At 33.3% G+C, this 17428-nt stretch overlaps 1 protein-coding gene across 20 annotated transcripts in view; it reads left to right on the top strand.

The window, feature by feature from the left end:
• The window catches only part of Mhc (myosin heavy chain), a 31692-nt gene that overhangs the window by 4269 nt on the left and 9995 nt on the right, over positions 1–17428 (top strand). For 3 of the 20 annotated variants that reach the window (XM_085662564.1, XM_035874552.2, XM_085662567.1), the window contains exons 3-15: positions 66–209; positions 1119–1275; positions 1365–1591; positions 1724–1787; positions 1879–1977; positions 2485–2588; positions 7079–7216; positions 7490–7759; positions 9603–9773; positions 13444–13623; positions 13882–14303; positions 15330–15450; positions 16878–17141. In XM_085662564.1, the coding sequence (XP_085518690.1) occupies positions 66–209; positions 1119–1275; positions 1365–1591; positions 1724–1787; positions 1879–1977; positions 2485–2588; positions 7079–7216; positions 7490–7759; positions 9603–9773; positions 13444–13623; positions 13882–14303; positions 15330–15450; positions 16878–17141 (2361 nt within the window). Of the gene's footprint in view, positions 1–65; positions 210–1118; positions 1276–1364; positions 1592–1723; positions 1788–1878; positions 1978–2484; positions 2589–3435; positions 3540–5284; positions 5389–7078; positions 7217–7489; positions 7760–8219; positions 8391–9602; positions 9774–10526; positions 10698–11729; positions 11901–12606; positions 12778–13443; positions 13624–13881; positions 14304–14647; positions 14766–15329; positions 15451–16877; positions 17142–17428 lie in introns of all 20 variants that reach the window. The other 17 variants (XM_035874588.2, XM_035874577.2, XM_035874565.2 and 14 more) reach the window with 14 other exon arrangements.

The following is a 17428-nucleotide window of genomic DNA, read 5'->3' as shown; positions in this document are numbered from 1 at the left end:
TTGCCCTCTCCCCCTTCTTCTCTCGCTCTCTTCTTCCGTGTCTCTTTGGGGGACTATGATGACAGACAAAGGACTTCAAGAAGGATCTACTGCAACAAGTGAACCCGCCAAAATACGAGAAATGCGAGGACATGTCTAATCTGACCTACCTCAATGATGCTTCAGTACTGCACAACTTAAAACAACGTTACTACGCCCAACTCATCTACGTAAGACTTCAGACCTGAAGGAGAACAATAGACTCCGCTTATCTGTGGAGTGAAACCTTGTCGTTTACATCTTTGGCTTCCTGATTTTCTCTAAAAAAAAAAAAAGATCAATGGATGATCAAAAATAAAAAAAAAGAAAGAAATATCGAGTTAATGAGAATTATATAGTCGAGAAAAATATCTTAAGATATTTTTCTTTCTTCTAATAACATTCTCAGCTCGATTATCTAACCAAATATTGTCTTCTTAATATTCTCTTTATCTGGGAATTGTTTGTAATAAAAAAAAAAAAAAAAAAAAAAAAAAATACAACAAAACGTCGTTACAAAGCACTACAACGTGCCACATGACGTTTAACGATTCAAGAAGAATCGCTTTTTCATACATTGGTAAACGACTTTAAGACTTGTCGCCAATGATAACTACCCTAATCTCGACGATTTTCTCCAAAATATCGTCTCACTTATCATCATCTCTCAGATACTTCTGAAATTTCATTTTCATTCTTTTGTGATTGATACACCTGATTTGTGTTGTTTTTTTTTCTTTTACCTTCGTGGCTTGCATACATTCTATGATCTATCGTTTGATGATCTTTCCTATGGTTAAACTCTCGTCTCGAGACACGAGTTGTTTATTAATAAAGAAAATGTTTAGATCCTTCTACATTTTCTTTTTCGTATAATTACTCTTGAATTTCCATATAATAATAGCAGCAGTATGAGACCGCAGACCGGCCAACCACCAATGGGGAATTGTTGATCTATTTATTTGTGCATTTTCTACGTGTTTCTTTTCTTTTTCTTGTTGTTGTTATTCCTATGCTTTTTTCAAAGAAACATTTTTATATTCAATAATTATTATCACGTATATGTATATATATATATATGTATATATATCATTTTGCAGACGTATTCTGGCCTGTTCTGCGTTGCCATTAACCCTTACAAAAGATTCCCTGTCTATACCCAAAGGTGCGCAAAATTATATCGTGGTAAAAGACGTAATGAAGTTCCACCCCATATCTTTGCCATTTCCGATGGTGCTTACGTCAACATGTTAACCAGTAAGTGTATATACATATAAAATATTCAGTTAAAAAAGAGAAAGAAAATTTGATAGATTTATAAAGATAAATCGTTTTTTCCTTCACAGATAGTGAAAATCAGTCTATGTTGATTACCGGTGAATCTGGTGCTGGTAAAACTGAAAACACGAAAAAAGTAATTGCTTATTTTGCCACTGTTGGTGCTTCAACAAAGAAAGCTGATGATACATCCCAAAAGAAGGGTTCTCTTGAGGATCAAGTCGTTCAGACTAATCCAGTATTGGAAGCCTTTGGTAATGCTAAGACCGTCCGTAATGACAACTCCTCGCGTTTTGTAAGTTCATCTATATATTTAATAATGATATCTTTTTTATAATTTCGTTTCGTCGAAATCGTAAACTTAATCTCAGTTATATACTATATATTATCGATTGGTAAAAATAATTATATTGCCGTTCACGTTTAGGGTAAATTCATTCGTATTCACTTCGGTCCCTCCGGAAAATTGGCCGGTGCTGATATTGAAACTTGTAAGTATAATAAATCAAATTTATCTTTCTCATCGGATATCAAAGAATAATAATCATATATGAATAAATTCAATAATTCAATAATTAACAGATTTATTGGAAAAGGCTCGTGTCATCTCTCAACAGGCTTTAGAACGTTCGTATCACATCTTCTACCAAATGATGTCTGGATCTGTGAAAGGGTTAAAGGGTAAGAGCACATAGCCTTTTGAAAAAAAAAAGGATAATATTCAAATAGAACGACTCTAACCTGATCTCATCCCAAGTTAATCATTATTCTTCTTATTATTTATTTCATATTAGTTATTTATTTGGGAAGTATCAGGTAATAGCTGTTCACATTTATTATGAATGTCTTATATTAGGTATGTGATATCCCTCTTGATAATAGGAACTATAGGTTAACAAAGGTTAAGCTCGTTATTAGGACAATCTTATTATTATTATTATTATTGTTATTATTATTAACTCATGTTGCAAAAATGAAGGATCTCCAGAGAACGTGTACATCGATGATACTGATCCTGGATAATACTGTATCAATATCTTTGTGGACTATTTATCTCATTTAGATATCAATCAATTCAACTATCGAGGAACGACAATAGTGAATCTTATGATTCAGGTTTCTTCAGCATCATCATATATATATTGTGTTCATTTGACGTTTACCTTTGACCATCCTCCTTCCATACAGACATATGCTGTTTGTCGGACAACGTTCACGATTACCACTTCATCTCTCAGGGCAAGACCACTATTCCAAACGTTGATGACGGCGAGGAATTACAACTTACCGACGTAAGAACCTGCACCTGATGAAGATGTCGCAGGGACTCGCCTGCGCCTTTTTTTATCGCCTCGATTATTTTGTTTTTCTCTTTTATGTTGTCTTGTTCTTTTTTGTTTCCCCGTTTTTTCTTCAATACGTTCTTAATTTATATCCATTAATTATCGACATTGGAAAGATTTCACTAAATGATTTACCATTTGAAATCTTTTTGATATTGATATACTTTGGTGCAACGCCAGTGTTCATATATTATGATTAATATATGAATAGAAATGATCTTCTTAGAATAGAAATAATGTATCGGTGTTGTTATGAAAGGATGTGTGCTCGTATTTTAATGATGTCCATCATAGGCAAAGGACATTGTGTTATAGTACCATTCTCTAAAGGACAATGGAATACTTGGCTGGAGAAGCGATATGTTACAATAGTATTGAACCACTTTTTATAGACGTCATGAATCGATTGGAAAAACTATACTTATACATTGTATAAATGTGATAAACTATTTTGATTAAATTGATCATTATGATCCATATACCTAAGAAATTCTTTAGATGGTTCGGTTATATACATATATATATATATATATGTATGTATGTATATATATGTATATATTAGGACGATGTAAAAGTGAAGTTTTTTCATGTATGATAATACCCCAAAAACGGGTCTGATCTTTAGCCCTATATAATGAGATTTTGGATGATAAGATCGTCAAAGGCTTTGTAGATATTCCTGATGTAGTTTAGATCCCCCAAAGGAAAGCCACTAGGAAACACGTGGTCTCCATCGTTTGTTTGATTTCTCTAACACCTGCATGTTTTCTTTTTCTTTTTCTTCCGACACTTGTAGAGATGTTGCTGCTGTCCAACAACATCCACGACTACTACTTTGTGTCACAAGGGAAGACGACTATTCCTGGTCTCGATGATGGCGAGGAACTTTTAATTACCGACGTAAGTGCATGCGATTCTAATCATTTTATCCAATGCGATCAACCTTTCATCCTGGAAGAATAGCAGATTCAGGATTTGTTTAATAATAATAATATATATTTTCATTATTATTATTATTATTATTATTTTTTTTTTTTTTATGATTTTCTCTTATTGCCTTGTGTTTACTCAATCTGCTTAATCTTTTGCTATGTGTTTTTTTTTATGTAGGATCTGTCTCTATGTCTGTCTCTGTCTGCCTGCCTCTTCTTATATATATATATCTCTCTCTCTCTCTCTCTCTCTCTCTCTCTCTCTCTGTCTGTATCTATCTCTGTCTCTCTCTGTCTATCTATCTATCTATCTGTCTATCTATCTTTCTTTCTCTCTTTTCGTGTATTCTCTTTCAGCTCTATCGTTCTATGTGCCTACACCTTGTACAAAAGATTTATGATAATCATCCACATTTTTACAGCTACATTAGAATGGACACTGGGAACTTTGATACTTTTTACTGTACTTTCAGTTTCTCTTCTTCTTCTTCTTCTTCTTCTACTTCTACTACTACTCTTCTTGTTCTTCTTCTCTTCTTCTTCTTTTCTTTTTTCGTTTTTCACTTTTTGCCTATCTATCTATTGCTTTTGTTTGTTTTTTTTTTTTTTTCAGCAATTATCATTACATGTAACATATGTCGTATTCATACGTAAAGAACTTTTGATCTGTCTCGAATAATATGTTTGTTGAAAAGTTCTTCACGTTTAAAATACATTTACGAGCACTCTATCGTTTTTTAAAGAAATTAACGATATTAGTGCTCGTAACGAATCCGTACATAAGATAGGGGATATCGTATAATACAGAAATGACCTTCCTGAGCAACCGGATTGGAGACTACTGGTATATTAGCCAGGGTAAGACAAGAATTCCGGGAGTCAACGACGCCTCTGACATGGAAGAAACGGACGTAAGTCCATCCCCCAAAGGTACCTGCGAATCTCACCAAAGTTCATGTCGCCTTGATCGTCTTTTCTTCCTTCTTTCTTTTTTTTTCTTTCTTACTCTCTCTCTCCCTTTTTTTTTTTTTATCATTATATCAGAGTAATAAAACTTTGACGAAATGATTATAAATAAAATATAAGATTTGCATAGAGTCCGATAATGTTTTAAATGTTTGTTGAATAATAAATGTTTAACTTTTATTCAAAATTACGTTTATTAAGAATATGAAATAGTAATAAATAAATTTTTTTTAATTATTTAATTATTGTTTCTTATAGTTTTGTTAATTATTTCAAAATTTCATTCATGCTAGATCTCTCTTTCTCTATCTGCGTATACACATATTTTTGTAGAAAATATTTTAATCATAGTGTGTTTTCTAATCAAGGTGGCATGAAATCTGGATGAAGATTCGACAGGAACCATCCCCTCGCTCCCCCGCTTGCAAAAGCTGCTTGCCGGCGCAATCGGGGTGCGGGGAGATTGGGGGACGTTCGAAGCTAGGAAAGTAATAATGAAAAAGGAAGGAATCATCCCCCAACTTACTCGCTCCCCGATCAGCATTATCACTCACCTTGTATAATTATATATCATCGTCCTCGGCAGCCGTTTCTCGTAGGGATTTTTCATCTCGTTTAGGAACTTTTATATACTTATATATATATATATACACATGTAGGATTAGAAAAAAAAGGAATGGATTCAACTAGGAAAGTGAATTTTTATTCATTTTACAAATTGTCCATCTTCTTCATAATGCTTCGCAGAAATGTGTTTCTTATCCAACAACATACATGACTATCACAACGTCGCTCAAGGAAAAACCACGATTCCCAACGTCGACGATGGCGAGGAATGTCAACTTACTGATGTAAGTTCAATCTATAAAAAAGGAAAATCTTCGATTTTTGATATATCTTTTATCCTACTTCTTCTTCTTCCCCATTATCATTGATTTTCCATTTCTGTAGACTGTACCTTTGAGAATCCTTATTCGATTCGATCACTTTATTATACTATGTTGATCGTAGTTATCATCTTCTTTGTTTGTAGATACTACAACGAATTGGTTTTGGTAGTACCCTGTATAAATATGATTACGTAAAGTAATCATATTACGGAAAGTATCAATTAGAAATTGGTGATCCGACATATAAACCATATTTCTAATTTCTTACTTTCTCTAATCATATTAGATTATCTTTAATTCCTTTGTTTCCCAATTTGAAACCAGTACTTTAACCTGGAGAATTAAGATACGAATGATATTCTTTCCTTATATGATTATTTTACAAAATAATTTCTTTGAGTCTATCGATTAGCTCAATATCTTTTTGTTAGGATTTTTATTGAAAAATGATCATGTTGAAAAAAAATAGAAATAGAATATCATTCTTATTCTTATGATATGAAAATACTTATTTTGACATGTAGTTAATTATTTGATTTGATATCCTTCTCTGTTGAATTATATATCCAACGTATGATCTCAGTTTTGGACCACGTTGAACTCTGATATCTTCCAAGACGTGGAATACTACCTCTATCTCTCTCTCTCTCTCTCTCTCTTTCTCTCTCTTTTTCATCACTTAGACCTTGAGAAAGCACTAAGGACGGCGGAAAATGTAGCTGAGGAAGCAACCTTCAACAGGCATCTCCTCTTTCTCTCTCTCTTTTTCTTTCTACCTATCTCTGAGTTAGGCTCTCTAGGGACCAAAACTGTTCTCCCTTTTTTATTTTCTTTCTTTCGATATGAGAGAAAGCTCTGGTAAAAATCATTACGTGAGAATAATAATCGTTTGTAAACGATTATTTTTTTTTTATATTCTTTGCTTGCATATTGTTTTTCTTCTTTCTAATTATTATTATTACTATTATTATTGTTGTTCGGTGTTTTGATATATTGAGATAAATATTTACAGTCAAAGCATTTTTTTCAACATGTCTACTGTCTTTTGCTTTTTGTTTTTATCTCAATGAGATTCAAGCTTAGGGAAGAAGCGGCTACACGACACGAGCTCAGCTTCAGCTTCAGCAATTTTTTTCTATCTGTTCATATCTTTTCTTCTTCTTCTTTTTTTCTTTTTCTTTTTCTTTTTCTTTGCTATAGTTTAAGCAACGCTTCTTTTTCATGTCGCTTCTATAAAGATTTATTTATTTCTATGACAAGATCGCTTATACGACGATAATCTGTGAAACGTCAAAGTAATAAAATAATAGCTTGATTCAGATATCTTTTTAATTTTATTTTATTTAAGTTTACTTTGACGTTTAACAAAATAACGTCGATTGTCTCTCGTCCTTGTGTGCTTTTATTATTAATCAAGCATCCGCAAATAAAAAGCCTTAAGTTAACAAGCATTATATATATAAATATTAATTATGAGATGAGATAATTATCTTCATGTCAGGAATGTTTGATCTTTTTGAGCACTTTTTAGGAATCTTAGAATTTTGCTTTTTAAAAATTTTCAAAATTTCTTAAATATCAATCATCATTCCTGTCATGAGAAAATTTTTTAAATTTTGGATAATTAACGTAATATTTTTTATGTCTATAGCAAGCCTTTGACGTGTTGGGCTTCACGCAAGAAGAAAAGGATAACATTTACAAGATCACTGCTGCTGTTATGCACATGGGTGGTATGAAGTTCAAACAAAGGGGTCGAGAAGAACAGGCTGAAGCTGATGGTACAGAGGTGCGTGAAGAAAATATTTCAATTTGACTAGGAAAAATATTTGAAATTATAAATGTTTTTTTTTTTTTTATACATATATATATATATATATATATATATATATATATATATCGCAAAGCATTATTTCTTTTCTTTTAATTCTGCATACTTTATGCATTATATTTATTTCTCTAAATATATGAAAAAGTAATTTCAGAGTAATTTTTTATCCATAAAAAAGTTGTTTAATTTATTGCCATAACAAAAATATTAAAAATATTTTCTAAATTATAGGAAGGTGAAAGAGTCGCGAAACTTCTTAATTGCGACTGTGCCGATCTTTACAAGAACTTATTGAAACCAAGGATCAAGGTCGGAAATGAGTTCGTCACCCAAGGTCGTAACAAAGATCAAGTAGCCTATTCCGTAGGTGCTATGTCGAAAGCAATGTTCGACAGATTATTCAAATGGTTGGTGAAGAAATGTAACGAGACCCTGGATACTCAACAAAAGAGACAACATTTTATTGGTGTACTAGATATTGCTGGTTTTGAGATTTTCGACGTAAGTATTCTTTCATATTAATTAATATCCTTGAAAGGATTATAGCAAAGAAAACGTTAAACCAATCGACGACGACTTAAATTAAATTCAATGTTTATTTAGTGCTTGTTAATTAAAAGTCGTCGACGTGTTGGAGGTCATAAAAATTCAACATATATTTAATTCTTATACATATAAGATATTTTCTGAACATTGATTCTTTCTTTTCTTTTTTATTTATGTATAATTTTACATAAATAATTAATGAAACATTCGATGTTCGATTATAACACAACAACTCGACTCTTATTCATTTATTCATAGTAAAGCAAAAGTAAAGGACTATCTCGAGAATCAAACGGAAAGAGAAGAAAATGATATTTTACATATCATACATATCTTCGATCACATGATTTATAAACAATTGATAATTTTCAATCGTAATTCTACCCTGACCCCATAAATTCATTTCGTCCTTTAGTACAATGGTTTTGAACAACTCTGCATCAACTTCACCAACGAGAAATTACAACAATTCTTCAACCATCACATGTTTGTACTTGAACAAGAGGAATATAAAAGGGAAGGAATCGTATGGCAGTTCATTGACTTTGGAATGGACTTGCTAGCTTGTATCGAGCTAATTGAGAAGGTAGCCTCTTTTGAGGGACCACCCCATATCATCCCAAAAGAAATATTTGTTCTTCTTCAATTATCTCTGGACAATATCCTGAATGTTTTTTCTTACAAATTTGTAGCACGATTTAGATGGTATTATAGTAGATCTTCTCTTCCTATCAATTGTTTTTATTTCTCATTCGTAATTATCTTTGTTCTCCAACCATTACTTTTTTTGTTTAACCATAGGCATGAATCATACATGATCTTCCAAAGACATTTCTTCTCATTAGATAGTTATATTTTTAGAGAAATATTTCAAATGCGACAGATGATATCAAATATTGACATTGAATATTCTCTAATACATTTCAAATTTCATGATTCTATTTATGACAGTGTTCATCGTTTTCCCCATCTTTGAAGTATTTGAACCACCCCCCTCTCACCCCGACCCCTTTGTACAATAGTGTAGATTTTTTTTCCTTAGAAAAATTTGTCTTCTCAGATGTTTACCCTAATTTTTATTTAGAAAGCATGGTGAGTCTCCGAACAAAATGTTTTATTTCTCGTAAGGATTTTCCTCCTATTTCTATTTGTTATTTTCTAATCTCGAAGAAATCTCTCTCTCTCTCTCTCTCTCTCTCTCAATGTTCTGGAAAATTGCAGTCAGCGAAAAAATCGATAGGTAATGACAAGAGTGTACGTATATATATATATATGTGTGTGTGTGTGTATATATATATATGCGTATATTGTATATAAATCTTATAATGAATGCAGAAACAGTGGACCTCACATAGAAAATATTAACAATGTATTTAAAACAAGTAGAAACGTACTTGTTCAACCGTCCATGAAGGAACAAGAGACGGTCTAAATTACTTGTAGTCTGACAATTTGGATTTGTTCGTAAACTACATTTACAGTAGTAGTTGACAATAGACTAATACATTTTCAGTAGAAGTACTTTAATAGAAATACGTTTTTCTGTAAAGAAAAAAGAAAAAAGAGAAACGATCTTTTAATATGACAATAATCATTCGTACGCATAAAGCACGATAAATTTCTATTCGTGCCCAGTGTTTGTAGAAATGAGATTATTAAAAACAGTCATAATCTCATACTACAAAAAAAAAAAAAGAAACAAATACACAAAATAAGGAATATCGAAGATTGGGCCTGTTTAATCAACTTTGATTCCTCTGACCACAAAAGCATGCATCTATATTTCTTGCTCGAACAGTTCAACAGCTTCGAGCAACTCTGTATCAACTTCACCAACGAGAAGCTTCAACAATTCTTCAACCACCACATGTTCGTCCTCGAACAAGAAGAATACACTAAGGAGGGCATTCAATGGGAGTTCATAGACTTTGGCATGGATCTCCTCGCATGTATCGAATTGATTGAGAAGGTATCAAGATGACAAAAAAAAAAAACAAAAAACAAAATAGAGCAACAACAAAATACTGCAATCGAATCCATCTCTAAGGAAAGAGAATATGGATCAATTTATCCGTGAACAAATTTCCTCACGGAGAGCTGCATATTTTCTTTTTTTCTTTTTTTCCATTAATTAACGCTTTTCGATTGACAGCAAAAGTGATCGTCCACTGTTTTCTTGTCTCATCGTCAAACCCTTTTTTTTCATCCTGCCTTATCTGTGATATATTTTCCATTGTTCTTTTTTTCCCCCCTCTCATTATTTTTTAACTCGATTTCGATTTCGTCATGCTACTTAGCCAGTTCCCTAGTTATTATCATCGGATCAACGAGTGATCTATCTTCGTCAATTGTTGTTCCAATTTTGTCGAATCGTCCTGCAAATGCTTTTGATCCAACGATTTTGATCTATTTATTATAGAAATTCAGAACAAAAAAATGTCTCATACACATGGCAAAACGAAACATCGAAACACTAGGCTACACACCATTTCCACCTTCTCTCTTTTTATTTTTATTTTTTTTTCCTCCACAATCCACATCAAAAGAAAAATGGCATGCATTATAATGATTGTTCTTTTTCTTCCTGTGTTTCTCTTTTTCGTTTTCACTTCTCACTTCCCGTGCATCAATCAATCAATCGATCAATCAACGCACATCCCGCACGTACTACATGCAAATGCGCATGCAACAACGAAATGGTTCGCTGATAAACAAAATACAGTTCAATGGCTTTGAGCAACTCTGCATCAACTTCACCAACGAGAAATTACAACAATTCTTCAATCATCACATGTTTGTACTCGAGCAAGAGGAATACAAGAAGGAAGGCATCGATTGGGAATTTATAGATTTTGGAATGGATTTGGCTGCTTGTATAGAGCTCATCGAAAAGGTATTGGCCAATAATTAATAAGTAAACACGAAGACATCTTTTAGGAAAGATGTATCAGAAAAAAAGTCAGAGAGAAAGTAACAAGGATGATGAATCGTGCCGACGACGACGACGACGACGACGATGACGATGGTGATGATGATGATGATTGTAATGATGATCGGCAACAAGAAAATGACCGTGGAGAGAGGAAAATCAGAATTTCCGAATCGGTCCAACTCTGTTTTGCTAAAGTAGTACATTGGCCATTTGTTTGTCTTGTCTATTCGACGATAATCTTTGGAACACGATATTGTCGAATAATAAGGTACCTAGTACGAGTACCCCTTATGCGCAACCCCTTGAACCCACATTATAATCATGTGTTTATTTTTTCTCGATGCTCATCGTGAAAGAAATAGAAAAAATACATGAGAACAAGTGTAGCATTTGCATGGAAATTATAAATCGACGGACGAATCTATAAGAAGGCTCTCCTTCTTCTACTTTCGTCTATATATGCCTATACCTATTTAATTAGCAATTACGAGATCTTTTCAAAGGGATAATATATCTCCGACTATCTCATATTTGATACTTCCTTGTGATAATAAGTGATCGAAACATAATCATGTTATACAACAATATAATTCGACATGATCAATTATCGCTTTTTCTATATCATCTACATACATACATACATATACATATCTTTGTGTACCTATCATCCCTTTGACGACAGAACAAACATTTTGAAACCTATTCAGTCCTATTTGGTCAATTGGTTTCAATTGGTTGTAATTTATCACCCGTCCTACACCAGACGCGCAACCCTTTAAAAACTTGCATAATCCCGTGAGCATTCTCTAGCTATCTTCTTCTTTTTTATTCATATAAAAAAGCTGCCCTCTTCCCTTTCTCCTCCAACCCACTGTCTCCACCAAAGGAAAACGAAAATATGACAAAAATCATGATAAGCAGCATTAATGACGGCTGTTTATGCCTTTCTTTTCTGTTCTCCGCTTTACCCTTCCACACCCCTTGGTCGAGCAGTTCAACAGTTTTGAGCAGCTCTGCATCAACTTCACCAACGAGAAATTGCAACAGTTCTTCAATCATCACATGTTTATTCTCGAGCAAGAAGAATATACAAGGGAAGGAATCGAATGGACTTTCATTGACTTTGGAATGGATCTACAGCAGACGATTGATCTTATAGAGAAGGTATTTCCGAGCCAAGCTTTCTGACGAGGAAAAACAAGTTTGGCACGATAATGTTTTATAAAAGAAACATTGTGACCGAAACATTGTGGCGATCAATTGGCGGAAGGATCGAAGGATGAATTATGAGAATCGAATGGCTGCTCGAGCATGTGGAATTACATTAGACTTTATTGCTCGATCGTGACTAACCAACTATTATTCTTTCCAGAATACTTACATTTCCATTATCTATATGTGTCTATCCTTATCATTGTCTCATCATCTTTTTCATTTATGCGTTCTATCAAATGGTCATAGACTTGATCTATTCGAAATTTATATATAAAAAAAAAAAAAAAAAAAGAGAGAAAAAAGAACTTCTCTTCTTATACTAGAAATATTTCAAGCAAGTGTCTATCGACTGTTCAAGATAATACGCATTTAATTCGAGATATCGTATTTGCAAAATGAATTGAGAACAAAAAAAAAGCTTTGCACGTGAATAAGAAAAAAATATTAGAGATCCTGATTATCCCACAAGGAAGGAAAAAGAGACGAGAAGTCCAGACGAGACCAATGTGATTGTCCTCGACAAAAATTGATTTGGGCTTTGAACCTTTTTCTAGTTTTTTCTGTTTTCTTTTTTTCTTTCTCTGTTTGTGCGTGTTCGCTTCTTCTTCTCCTGCTCCTTCTTCTTCTTCTTCTTCTTCGTCCTCGGATGATGCAGTTCAACAGTTTCGAGCAACTCTGCATCAACTTTACGAACGAAAAACTACAGCAATACTTCAATCATCATATGTTCATCTTGGAACAAGAAGAATACGAACGCGAGGGTATTCCTTGGACTTTTATCGATTTTGGTATGGACTTGCAGTCGACGATCGATTTGATCGAAAAGGTAAAGCCGAGAGTTCTCTCATTCGCGAGCGTCCAGCTCGACTCATAAAAAGAAAGAAATTAGCCGCAACAATACCATTTGCTTGCTTCGATATATAAAGTTTTTATGTGTTTGCGCCTGTGTGTTTTGTCATTGTTTTATTTATGTGCTATTTTACATTTATATACCCGTTATCGTCTTTGTCCAGTGGAAAGAAGAACACGATGATAACTATTCGAAGAAAAAGTATTACGTTTGAAATTTTCAATCAAAATGTAATATCTTATTCATATCGAATAGTATCATTCATTATTAAAATAGATAAAAAAAAACAAAAAATATGTATATATAATAAAGTGAATCTACTAAGAGTAGCGTTTTTTTTTCAGTATCAAACAATTAACCGATATAATTGTAGGAGTTTAACAGCTCGTTGCACAATGTATACATACATATATATATATATATATATACATAAAATCTCAGTTTCTTTTTTCTTTTTAAATGACTAATTGCTTATCGCAGAAAGTTATTCTTTGATTAGAATATTGAGTTCTGATGAATTAAACTTTACTCGTGTAATTTTGCATAACGCTACTCTTGGTTTTCATTATATATTATATAAAATCATGTTATTAATCTCTCTCTGTTGTTTCTTTTTTTTTTTGTGTTATTTCGGATAAATAGCCCATGGGTATCCTCTCGATTCTTGAAGAAGAGTCTATGTTCCCCAAGGCCACTGATAAGACCTTTGAAGAAAAATTGAACAACAATCACTTGGGCAAGAGTCCAAATTTCTTGAAACCCAAACCACCTAAACCTGGTCAGCAAGCAGCTCACTTTGCCATTGGACATTATGCTGGCAACGTATGTTTTCTTAATTATTCTTGTTACTTATTAACAATTATGTACAGGGTATCTCAGATGGTACAACAGGTGGAAGGAATGAAAAAATGTTATTTTAAATTTTCGACTTAGTTTTTTTATACAAAATCACCTCCTTTCCCAAAAATTACACCAATGTATTACACCTACTCCTACAGAGATAACCTGTATACTATTTTATTGAAGAAAAAAGAAAAAAAATTAAAAACGATATACATATACTAATATAAAAATGTTTAGGTACCCTACAACATCACTGGCTGGCTAGAAAAGAACAAGGATCCCCTAAACGATTCGGTCGTCGATCAATTCAAAAAATCAGGCAATAAATTGCTCGTTGAAATCTTTGCCGATCATCCAGGCCAATCTGGTGATGCTGGTGGTGGTGGCGGTGGTGGCAAAGGTGGACGTGGTAAGAAGGGCGGTGGTTTCTCCACTGTCTCTTCGTCTTATAGGGAACAGTTGAACAATTTGATGACCACTCTAAGAGCAACTCAACCTCACTTCGTCCGTTGTATCATCCCTAATGAAATGAAACAGCCAGGTGTCATCGATTCTTACCTAGTCATGCATCAGTTAACTTGTAACGGTGTACTTGAAGGCATTCGTATCTGTCGTAAAGGATTCCCTAACAGGATGGTCTATCCTGACTTCAAATTGCGGTAAGCATTGTTTGTTTAATCTTTGGAAAAACAATAAGATATAGAATTTTTCAAGAAGATTCTAAAAGATGTTAATGCTTAAATATTTTCTGTTGGAATCTTCTTCAAAATGATTATTTATTCGATACTATTTTAGCTCCTATGGTGATCATAGTTCAGGTCCCAACAAGTTAAAACATTAGTATATATATACATATATATATATATATATATGTATGTATGTATGTATATATATATAGATATATATGCATGTATGCATTAGTTTAGGACAAATGTTATCATGGCTGTGTTGAAACAATGATTCATTGACAAAGTAATACAAGTTTTATCTTGTGACCGTACAGTTACATGATCTTAGCGCCAGCTATTATGGCATCCCAAAAGGATCCAAAGGTGGCTGCTGCAAAATGTTTCGAAGAAATTGGTCTAGATCCAGAGAACTACAGGATCGGTCATACAAAGGCTAGTTGATAAAACCTTGAAAGATATCTTGATTTTCCAAAAGTAATAATTACAGATAAATATTTTTCCAAAGTATCCTAAATAAAGATTAATCAATCAGAGCGAATAAGATATCATTTTATTGGGAATTTGGAAAAATATTTTATTATTAAGCACGATGATATGTCTTTGAAAAAATCCATTGAAAGTCCATAGTGTAGTGAATTGAGGAACCTGTTTGAAAAGCACCCAAAAATGTAGATTTGAAATAGTGTGATCGTTGTTATTGAAACTAGTAAGAACTGTTTCAATAGAATAGATGTAGTCCCTGATGGTAATTATGAGAAAAAAAAGCCAATGAATCTGTGAAGCCCTTTGATCGATATACCCGTGTGTGATCCCTTGTAATCGTTATTGATTTTTATCAAAATATCACGATGCGATGAGATAGGACAGTTGGGCCAACGAAGAAAAGGAGGAGAAAAACTTAGGAATTGGCAGATATAAAAAAACGTGAAAGTTGCGTTGCCCTTGTATTAATTCTTCCATACACCTGTTTGTTCCCCGTTCAACCCTAAACCTTAGGTACAAGATCTTGGCACCTGCAGCTGTTGATAAATGCGGTGGAGATCCAAAGAAGGCTGCTGCAGCTATTTTGGAGGGGTCTGGTCTTGATCCTGATCAATACCGTCTTGGACATACCAAGGCACGTTATCCTTGTGCAAATGAGATGATCGTCTCGTTTGTATCCGAGAATTTTGATCAAACGAGATCTTGATCATTAAGAATCGATGTTGATGCATTAAGAATGATGAGGCAACAACGATTTCTCTTTGACCTTGGCATTAATGCCGAGACGTTTCGAATGAAAGAATTCCCCGTGCGCTTTGCTATAAATAAATAAATTTTAAGTTATTTTCACAAACGGCATAAGTTTATCCCAGCTATGCCAAATAAATTAATTCAATATTTCATAAGTTATATGTACATAATGTACATGCTACGGTGAACTTTGTTGATCGGTATTGTCTCATACGAAACGATCGGACTCGGCAAGTGTTAAGGATTAAGTAATTAATGAACAAATAACAACCTGCCTCTCGTGATTGTCCTATGAATACGTAATAACAAAAGATAATGCAAATTTTCGAGAGAACGCTTCTTTTTTTCTTTTCTTTTCTTTTTTAAAGATTTCTAAAAGATATACCTTCCGCATGATTATTATTTTATTATTTGTAATTTAGAAAATGTTCTTTCGAAAATGATGCGATCGTTGACCAATTCATTGATTCTAATAACTCGAAATTAAAGGAGAAAAGAAAACAAGAAGAAAAAAAAAATTTATCTTTACAAACAGCAAAGAGACGCTGTGAGATAAATTAGTCTAACCTTTTTTGTGATAATTTTTGTTTGTTCTGACTATCGAAACCGCAATAAATGCAATTATACAACAACGACGCAACAACACAGATACAAAATTCTGTGCGCCAATGCCATCAAAGAACCTTGCGAACCGCTAAAGGCAACTCAGCTGATCCTCGACGCTATCAATTTGGAGCCTGACCAATATCGTATGGGTCTTACCAAGGTACTTGGATACCTTTGGGTCGCAAGAGAAATGCCCTAACAGAATATCAGAACAATAATTGTGCTTTTCTAATCATACAAATCTTATTCTACTAATCACACACACACACACACACACACACACACACACACACACATATGTATCCTCTATCTCTAGCGAAACGTGTTACTACATTACTGCTTCAGTCTGTTTTGTCGTGTGATATTATAAACAAGAACTTTTGTATCCTGACTTTAATATCGATTTTATCGCTGTTTAATACTTAATTGTTTATTTGCATCAATGTGAAAATCTTTAAGTATACAACACGAGTGTCGATTTTATTTTCGAGTATTGCACGATTAGATTGATTTACATACGGAAACGAAAGAAAAGTTTGTTGATTATTTCACCAAGGACATCTTAATCAATGATACATATATTACAATTAATAATATAATAATGAAATGAAAAATGATTACGATATTTATAATGAAATAATCAACATACTCCGATAATTATGGACAATCGACTTCATCTGATCTATAAATCTTGGACAATAATAGGTATTCTTCCGTGCTGGAGTCTTGGGTCAGATGGAAGAACTTCGTGATGAACGTCTAGGCAAAATCGTATCATGGATGCAAGCCTTCATTCGAGGTTACCTCGCGCGTAAAGATTACAAGAAACTACAAGATCAACGTTTGGCCCTTGTCGTTGTCCAAAGAAATTTGAGAAAGTATCTTCAACTTCGTACCTGGCCATGGTGGAAATTATGGCAAAAGATCAAACCTCTTCTCAATGCTACCCGTATCGAGGACGAATTGGCTGTAAGTTTTATACAGAATCTTCTTATTTATTTCTTACTCGAAGAATTTAATCATTTAAAGGTAAATTCCAAATTACTTGAGTGCACTCGTATCGGATGATCTCATTCCAATAACTTTGACTATAAAAATGATAAATTATTTGATTTATCATTCGTGTTTATCCTATTTCATCTTCAAAGAAACCGATGATGATACCAAATGTCGATCAATTTTTGGAACACGGTATAATAATCTTGCTTAGAAAAATATACTCCGAGAGAAGCTTGAGCTTTCTTTCTTTTTTTTTT

This window comes from Vespa mandarinia, chromosome 18, assembly GCF_050613455.1.
Source record: "Vespa mandarinia isolate Hongniang chromosome 18, ASM5061345v1, whole genome shotgun sequence".
NCBI classification, from domain to species: domain Eukaryota; kingdom Metazoa; phylum Arthropoda; class Insecta; order Hymenoptera; family Vespidae; genus Vespa; species Vespa mandarinia.
Note: the sequence above shows the minus strand (reverse complement) of the source record. Positions and strands in the feature narration are given on the sequence as shown.